The sequence below is a fragment of the Coffea arabica genome, chromosome 2e (assembly GCF_036785885.1).
Source record: "Coffea arabica cultivar ET-39 chromosome 2e, Coffea Arabica ET-39 HiFi, whole genome shotgun sequence".
NCBI lineage: Eukaryota > Viridiplantae > Streptophyta > Magnoliopsida > Gentianales > Rubiaceae > Coffea > Coffea arabica.
Window position 1 is genome coordinate 63,706,675 of NC_092313.1, and position 9,671 is coordinate 63,716,345.

The 9,671-nt window shown below is 33.6% G+C and overlaps 1 protein-coding gene across 1 annotated transcript; it reads right to left on the reverse strand.

Annotated features, from left to right (window-relative positions):
- Positions 1 to 3,369: 3,369 nt before the first annotated feature.
- On the reverse strand, positions 3,370 to 7,366 carry LOC113729283 (ammonium transporter 2 member 4-like). Its single transcript, XM_027253597.2, has 3 exons — positions 6,605 to 7,366; positions 5,049 to 5,334; positions 3,370 to 4,102 (listed from the first exon to the last, which is right to left on the reverse strand). Exons 1-3 carry the CDS (start codon positions 7,190 to 7,192, stop codon positions 3,528 to 3,530), a joined length of 1,449 nt encoding a protein of 482 aa, XP_027109398.1. The 5' UTR covers positions 7,193 to 7,366; the 3' UTR covers positions 3,370 to 3,527.
- Positions 7,367 to 9,671: the final 2,305 nt, after the last annotated feature.

Below are 9,671 nucleotides of genomic sequence, written 5' to 3' on the forward strand. Positions count from 1 at the left end.
ATGCATCTATAGGAAGTAACAACTAATTAGGGAACCTATGTATTTGATAGGTATGATACAAGGACCTAAGGTAGTTCCACTCAAGCAGCCAAACAGAGGTAGGTGGTACTTGCCCTTCTGAGATTTCAAAGGTGCAAAAAATGAAATTTTTGTTTTCAATCCTATGTTGTTGTGTTGAATCGAAATGTATTTGGTTAAATGCTTTACTTGGATATTTATAAAAGTTATATTTCTTTTTATACAAAAATGGACCATGTGACTTCTTTGAAATGTTTTGATACGTTATTAGATACCAAACAAACGGAATCTTTTATGAAATCAAAGATTTATATATGTGGCGTGTGGAATGAATTTTGGACAAGTAAAGCTCAAAATAGTCATGGGATAGACGGTAGGGGCTATAGTCCTGTCTAACCGCCATGGTAGCCTGGTATAAAGTCCGGCCGATTGGCGAGATCATGGTAGCCTGGTATAAAGCCCAGCCGATTGACCGATTGACAAAGTCATGGTAACCTGGTATAAAGCCCAGCCGATTGACAAGGTCAGGGTAGTCTGGTATAAAGTCCGGCCGATTGACCCATGTATGAAATGAGACCAATCAGTAGTCATGAAACCTATTGGTCGCCCACCTAGAAGGGGTAAAATCTCTATGTTGAGTATTCAGTAGCCGATCATTGCATGTACTTGTTATGAGCTGAACTGAAAGAAGGTTTATGAACGAATATGAAATGATTTATGAACTGTTTTGAAATGATCTATGAACGGATATGCGACGTTTTATGGGATGATTCATGAATGGATATGAAGAGACTTATGAATTGTTACAAAGTGATTTATGACATTGCGATTTCTCATGTATGGTTATCAATAAAGTGCTTTTAAATTCCTTGTCATTCTTTACTACTGATTGTTTTATAAATGTCGTTACTTTCAAAATTATAAAGGTGATTTATGTGCAAAGGATGTGATATGTATTTATAAAGTTACGAGTACATGGTCGAACAGAGGGGTAGATATTACCTACTGGGCGATTTATCGCTCAACCCCTTTTTTTTACCATTTTGCAGATTCTGAGGAGTATGAATTGGTTTACGTAGAAGACCCTGATGATGACTTCTATTAGTTTGGAAGTTGGCAGGCTAGCAACTCTAGTTGTTAGCTTCATTTACTTTTGTTTCCGTGATTTCAATTAGAGAATAAATGTACGAACGTCTTGGGTATTCGTAGACTACCTTTTATATGAGATATGTACCGCACTTTGTTTAATTATATTATATTGTTTTAGTACTTGTAAAAGTAGTCTAGTTAATGTAGTCTTGTATTCTTGAGTGGGACTTGGGAATACGACGGATGCCACGTGACGGGCGCGTGCGGGCTCGGGGCGTGACAGGTACAGTATCCAATCTAAATTGTCATGCGATAATCCACAAGAAGCTAAATCTACCAAATACATATTTTTGGCACTAGATTTTATACGACTTCTTGCTATACTGAAAAATCGTCACCATTTTCTATGGAATGGAAGTTCAAGAAAGTTTTTTGATGAATTACATGATCATTTCATCGAATATGAAATTTTATATTTTTTAGGATACATTTTACTTTGGATTGTTAAACTATAGATGTGCTTCAAATATAGTTCTTAAACTCCAATTTTAGACACTTTATCTCTTAAAATATCAAATTTATCCTACTTCAAGATAATTATCTACAGAATCATTGAAACTAGTGAAATATTAGACAAGTGAAACTCAAAATGAAATGGAAATATCTTGTTAGTTTTGACCATTAATTCCGTCAATGATTGTACTGAAGTGCAACGTATGTGGTACTTAAGAGGGAATGAGGGGTAAAGTGTCCAGAATTAGAATTTAACTACTAAAGTTGAAGTACGTCTATAGTTTAAAGATGCAAAATAAAACTTATCCTAAACTTTAAGAAGAATTTTCTTAAAGATTAAAAGTTAATGGAGATTGTGCAAAAAAAGCTAATGGTGAGTTTAGTTTTGAGTGGGAACAATATGAAATACGCTAAACTTTGTGCGCATTTTCTCTATTATTACAACGTTCTCAGTGTGTTCCTTTTCACAAGGGTTTAGAAATTTCTAACTCTCCTGTTTCACCAGAACATTGTTTGTCTTGGCAAATTTTTGTTTGTCTAAAATACTCATTTTAAGTAACTATAGTGATAACACTCAAAAACACTTAAAAACTGTCTAAACATGGACCCTCTGTCAAGTATAAAACATCCAAATTTATCAACGTAAATTATCCAAAAAAAAATCTAGGTAAATTATTATTAGAAATTTAAGGAAATGTAGAAAAATGTAAAAAGATTAATGTCTCAAAAGGATAAAAGGTACCACCTTTTGATCAGCCTCCATATTCAATCATAGTGGATGTAAAATATATACAACACCATCAATCAGCCTTCACATTCTCATACTTGCAGTTTGTGAAACGGTCATGTTCTATTGCCTAACAGAAAGATAGTATAAAAGAGAGATTACAAAATCTTAAGAAATAATTGCTAGACCCAAAAGACACCTAAAATTGAAAATACAAAAGAGTCTAAATAGCACAAAATATATGCAGTCCAAAAACCCACAACTTACTCTTTTGATTTGATGCCTAACCAAAACCTCTCTTAGATTGGGGTGTGGACCCCCTAAAACTCTTTTGGCCCAGTGTATTTGTCACTTAGATTGGTCCTCTTAGCACATTTAAACTCATTTAAATCCATTATAATTATAACTATCAAGATGAGAGATTTTGTTTTAAAACTCCCGATGTGGAATATAAAAATAAACTCAACATAGCACATTAAACCTTAGAGCCTGTTTCGATTGCTTTTTTTAGAGTTTTTGTAAAAAATATACTATAGTGATTTGATGTGTTTAAGATAAAATGATGATTAAAAAATATATTCATGGAGAATGTAAACATTTTTTTGAAGAAAATCCAAAAATTTTTGACTGTACATTAAAACATTTATAAATAAAAAATTAGAATATAAAAATAAAAATTGAAAACTACTAGCATTATATACATATTTTTTTAATAGAAGCAAGTCTCATTAAGGGATTGCTGAAAATTATTCAACATGATTTGATTTACGTATATATTTTGTGTTATTTAGATTCTTTTGTATTTTCAATTTTAAGTGCCTTTTGGACTTAGGAATTATTTCTGAGGATTTTGTATTCTCTCTTTTATACTCTCTTTCTGTTATAATATATCTATTACCCTTTTAAATTATTGTTGCAAAGGGCATATACATTAATTATACACCAACGTTTGAGAAAATTTTCATTTTTTGTGCATGTCCCCAGCAATCTATGCTATACATACTTTTGTCCAACGAATAAAATGGACTAAATTCAGCTGTTTGTAATTTTTCTTCGTCCTATTACATATTCATAAATTTCATATCACCATAAACAGTATAAAAAAAATAAGAAATGAAACAAGAAAGAACATTTGAATATGGCGACAACAACATAGTTTATGTCTGGTATTCCTCCTACATCATACCATTTGTAGTTCACTGGGAGTCTTCGACACCATTGAAAACTTTGACATAGCAGAAGGATACTCATCAGCATCATACACCGAATTAACCTTGGGATTTTCAAACCTATCCCCATCACCCCATAATGCATATGCTTCCTCACCATGCACAACCTCATCTCCCATTTCCAACTCCTCTTCATTCAATCTAAGAGGGACAATCAAATTGATGAGCATACAAATAATAGTGGTCGTGAAAATGTTGAGACATATAATAAAACCCATCCCAAGAAGTTGAATCCCCATTTGTCTTAGACCAGCCCAAGTTCGACCTGTTTGGAGGCCATAACCGAGGCCTATGTACTTTTCCCAGTCCGGTGCGTTGTAGAAAATCCGGCATAGTTTAGGCACCGCGAAAAGGCCGGTGAGGATGCCGCCTAGGCTTCCGGCTAGGGCATGGGTGTGGAAGACTGCAAATGTGTCATCTACGCTCCTTAAGAACTTGATCCTATAATGCAGCACCATCATTGTGAACCAAGGAATACATCCTGAAATCACTCCCATGAGGATAGCTGCCCAGCATTGAACTACACCTGATAACATAATTTAGAATTTCAGTGTTGCTGGAACAGATTGATTTGCATGATGAAATACATTAATTTCTTTTGGAATTTTGATGAAGCAATTAAAAGGGATTAGTTAACTAATCAACCGAAAAGTTCATCAGCATCTTAGTGATTCCGGAGAGGAAATGGACTGGTTTGTTAATCTGATTTATTTTCAGGGAAAAATATATGCTAGGGATAAAACTTATCCTTTGCATTATGTAGTAAACTATCCAAGACAAATTAATGTGTGATTGTTTATTTCTTAGTAATTTGAGGCGTAAAAGGTTTAGTTATGGACTTGACACTCATAATTTGTGTAGTGAAGTAGAATTCGGTGCCTGTAATGAAATGAAAACATGTAAGCTCGCATTGATGCAAAGATAGCCGTTTTTTTTTGTCCGAATTGAATATTTTTGCTTGAATTAGCATGAGCCTTGAAAAAAGAAGAGTTAAAGTAACAATTTGATTGGTAGCGAGAAGCATGTGTATCGCTATTATTACTAGTGCTTTTTGAACTAATCTTTCTTTTATATATATACATATATATTATGGATCTAAATGCATGATAATTAATTTTAAATTAAATTGAACTTCATATTTTGCACATATATCATGCATCTACTCCTACAGTCTTATCATTATCTATGCTATAGTATATGAAAGGTTAGTTCATAACTTTTAACGTATAGAATACTTCAAAGAAAAAGAGTAGTTTACACTTCAAATGTCTACCAAAGATAACTGTTAATATACTATACTGAAATAACATTAAAACTATGAATTTGAAACTAGAAGAGTGTTTTCTTTATATAATAATAATAATAATAAAGGGCATCCAAGTTGAATTTTAGAATTACCTTTTTATATACCATTAATTATCATATGAGAAAATAAAAACAAAATTTTCATCAAAGAAGATAATTTTTGATACCTGCTGCAGGAGTAATGCAAACCAGGCCAGTGATCATGCCCTGCATGGCACCAATAATTGAAGGCTTCCCAAAGAAACAATAATCAAGAGCCAGCCAAGTTAGCAAGCTCACAGCTGTACAAACATGAGTGTTCAACACAGCCAACGACGCAAGACCGCTGGCGGCGTAAGATGCTCCGCCGTTGAACCCAGTCCAACCCATCCATAGCAGGCCTCCGCCGGCCAACATCATAAGTACGTTGTTTGGAGGAAATCTTTCCTTGTCATTTGTAGTTCTTGGCCCTACCTATAGAAATTTTGTAATAGACATGACAATTAGCTAGTAGTAAAAGTTCTACTTCTATCTATTTGTTTTTAGTTTTCGTCATTCTGCTTTGTCATTTGTGATGTGGATTGCTTGCTTAGTTTACCATTTGTTCCTTCAAATATTTTGCATCAATTAAGTTTCAGAATTTCTGATTTAAAATTTGGATTTTTTCTAATGAAGTTTGTGGTCATATTTTTCTAATTTAAAATTTGGATTTGTGTAATGAGCATCCTTGGCACTTATCAATATAGACAATCCGTTATTGACACATATAAGATCGGATTTATTATCCCTTTTTGAGTTTTGGTCACTTTTTAACTTATAACTTAAGTTTTTCATAAGATTAACATCTATGCCTCAAGCCTAAACAAAAAAGGAAAAAACAAAGAAAATTGGTGACTTAATTAATTAATGCCATGGACTATCTGTCTAACTCTTTAACCGGTGACTATTTTAGCACAGGACTCACAATATACTGTTTCTTTGTAAAGAAAAGAGGATGTTTGAAAGTTAAAACTCAAGTTCTCAAAATTGCCGACTAATGTTCCAATCTACCTTACAATCTATTAGCTCAATTTGCATCAATCAATGGTCGTATGTTAATGATTTTGTAACTATTAAAAAGTTGATTAAGATGTGCACTTTCTTAAAGACAAAGGCAGTTCAAAAATGGTGATAAAAAAATATACAATGCACGCCAATTGATCTTACCCACTCTTCTAAATCTAGTACTCATGCTTCTTTTCAATTATCAAAGTCAACATGTTTTATTCTCAATTCAACATTCACATAGAAAAGTGAGGCAACTAGGCAAAGTAGGAAAAAAAAAATTTTCAAGGGAGAGTAGAAGTTGAAAAACATTCTCCAATAAAAGTTCTTATGGCTAAGTACCCTAAGCTTAAATAATTGGCATGTACAGATTATAAGTTGATCTGCAGCAGTATAAGTGGAAATATTGGAGGCGAAGGAACCAATCAGTAAGATAAATAATGAGACTCCCCACCCTTTTTTTATGGCTCTTATTTAAAAGCTTCACGCAACATGAAAAATAGTAAAACAATATATGTAATTCCCCAATTATCTCCTTAGACATTGTATAAAGTTTTTTTTTTTTTGGCCCAGGTTATTATTAGTGCAAGGTTAAATTTTATGTATTTAATTTAACACGTGTTGATGATAATAACAATCTGAGAAAGGTCATGAAAAATAACCAGAAAAAAGTTTAATCCTAAGAGTTAATCACACTTACCCAATATGCAGCAGTAAATCCAGCAACACCAGATGATAGATGGATGACAAATCCTCCAGCAAAATCAATGATTCCAAGCTTGAACAGCCAACCGTTAGGGTTCCAAATACTATATGCTCCAATAGTGTAGGAAAATGTATGCCAAAGAGGCACAAAAAACATCCATGCACCAAAGTGCATTCTTCCCAGAAGTGCCCCACCAATCAGAATAGGAGTAATTGCAGCAAATACAAACTGGAAAAACACCATTGTTGCTGTAGGAAAATACCCTAAAAAAGCCTGTTCAAGAAGATATTTTTCGTCTAAAGCTACCGATGGTTTTCCCCAGAATGCCACGAGCTTTTCGCCAAACGACATGCGGTAACTCCAGCCAACCCAACAGACTAAAACAACTGCAAATGCATAAAGAGCCATTAGGGCTGAATTTATTGCCCATTTCTTCTTAGCCATGCCACCATAGAAGATGATCAGACCTGGTACACTTTGTAGGCCAACAAGAGTGGCTGCTGCAAGTTGCCATGCATTGTCTCCCTTGTTCAAAAAATCTGGGCTACCCTCATCTGGTAGCAGGTTTTTGGGCAATTCCATGCTGTTATTTGATTGAAAGTGCAAGATTTGGGTGATTTTGGTTGAGATAAATTTTAACTTGAAAGGTTACAATTTATGGGGTAGAGGAAATAACTAGTGATCATAAATTCATATGCTTGTGAACTTAGATTTTGTGCAGAGTTATTGGTGAATGAGTGAATATGACTGAAATGAACTGATGGGTTAGTCTGGTGGCCAATGATAATGAGCTTATGAAGATCCTTGTGTATGTGACCGTTTCAACAGTTTTAATTGAAATTTGCAATTTATCCTTCAACTCAATCTTTAGTGTCACTTGCAACCCTATTTTAAATTACACATTTTTGGTCTGAAGCCTAATCAAGCTATAAAAATAGTTTACTACAAATCGATTGTTAAGTGTCTTTTAAGATGTTGAATGGAAGGAAAATACATCTTTCTATCAAAGTAGGAGGAAAACCATCTTATGCACATATGCTGGCAATAATTATTTAAATGCTATATATACAGCTTCATTCTCATGTCTAAATAAGATAGTTACGGTCCTATTGTGGCACTCCACAATAGTTTTTCCTTTAAATAAATAGATTGCCAAAACTCCTGAAAGTCATATGGATTATTACTTCGGGAAAACAACCATTTTAGTTTCATATATTTAGGGTCTTGTAAATTTGGTCTCGTGTGTTATCATCTATTGATTTAGTCCCTTATCTTTATGAAATAAAGTCAAAGTAGGATCTCGAACAGAAAATTAGAAAATCCTAATGTAACTTATCAGGTGCATGGCATGTGAATAGTGAGAATTAACCATTCTGATCCCTTATCTTTGTAATTGTATCCAATTTGGTCTGTTATATATCACCACATACCAGTTTAATGATCGTTAGTAGTTTTACATTAGCTTTTTTTTTTTTTTTTCTAAAGTTGACGAATTAAATCGGTAGACACTGGTATATAAGGGACTACATTGATTGAGACCCTAAAGAAAAGGGTCCAAAATGGCCGTTTTCCCTTATTACTTCTTGTAAAATTTCAACTTAAATTATACCTGTGTCCCCAAAATGAACTTCTAGGTTATATAATATCTGGAACTTCTGAAATATCAAGGACTAAATTCAAAATATTTTCAAGATTTGCTATAACTTAGAGACTACACATCTTCCATATTTAAATCAAACAAAGTCCCCGTTATCTACTAGGCACTGTTGGATGCACAATGCCATTTGTGGCTAAATGCGAAAGGGACAAATGTAAAATGATAGTAGCACATATATGAATGAGACCATTGGCCGGCTGCATGGCAACACATTGCCCTGTATTAGCACTTTTGGCCTGTATTAGTTGGGATGATCTGCTTAAGAGGATAAAGGGTCGATTTGCATAATGTTCAGTTAAAACATCATTTTAATGGCTATTAAAGCTGTACTCTTGCTTCCGATAGTACTCTATCCCAGTTTTTGCGCCAATTTCTTTCCTAGTCTCTAATTTTTTGCTAGGTGTAAGTTTACTTGTAAACTATTGTGGTGTATTATTAATGTGAAGCTTGTAGTATATTTGCACCTAGAAGAAATAAGGAATGAAATAGAATTAAATTGGTACAAGAAGTGAGATACAGAATTCTGTAGGAGATTGCAATTTAAACGTTAAAATACAGTGGAGACCTCACTTTTGTGGTAATCAAATCGTTATCAGAAAAGTAACACGAGAAAGGACAAACAAGAAAAGCAAAAAGGAATATTGTAAGGTACTCAAGGCATCTAAAAGGGAGCAAATCTAGGATTAGGTCAATTATTGGTTCGGCGAAATTCTGTAGCCCTGGATTACAAGGTGTACAATATATAACAAATCAGAATTTGTAGACATTGTGATTTTACTTGTTTCAATAGTTTAATAGATGCTGTAGAGAATTCCAAATACAACGTGCAGAATTTTGTTCCTCTATAGATGGACAGTTTGTAAATGTATATCCATAATTTATTTAACGATAATAAGTTGATCCTAATCAGAGTTTAATATGACTTTCAGCTTCCATGTATCACGGATTCATCCATCAAAATAAATGAGAGAGAACAAATGGTTTGTTCATAAGATCTATCTTATGGGTCATTATATCTGGATTCTTGGAAAATTTTCCCAGAAAGTACCTTCCTGGTCAATAGTTGAACAGGTTTTGTATCGTATTGAAGTACCTATATGACAACAATTTCGGAAATTGATAACCATTTCCAAAATCAATGTTCTTGGATTTGAGCAGGACGGTTTTGGTTATCCTAACTATTTTGAAAATTGACAACCATGTCCAAAAATAATGTTCTTGGATATGAGCAATCGTCATGTTTCATAGTCAAGGTCACTGATTTGGGTTTCCTAATTCACTGAATGTATTTAATATCAATGAACTGTAGAATTTGGAGAGGAAAGAATATGAAGGAAGACAAAGTAGAGTATATGACCAGAGAAGGTAATGGGCATTTGAACGACTTATGTATGAATTATAACT

What these genes read in the sequence shown, in the direction of transcription:
- LOC113729283 (XM_027253597.2), bottom strand. Translation starts at nt 7,192, where the DNA reads ATGGAATTGCCCAAAAACCTGCTACCAGATGAGGGTAGCCCAGATTTT. An exon ending in GATTTACTGCTGCATATTGG is followed by an intron (nt 5,335 to 6,604) that starts GTAAGTGTGATT and finishes AAATTTCTATAG; the next exon opens with GTAGGGCCAAGAACTACAAA. An exon ending in TTGCATTACTCCTGCAGCAG is followed by an intron (nt 4,103 to 5,048) that starts GTATCAAAAATT and finishes TTATGTTATCAG; the next exon opens with GTGTAGTTCAATGCTGGGCA.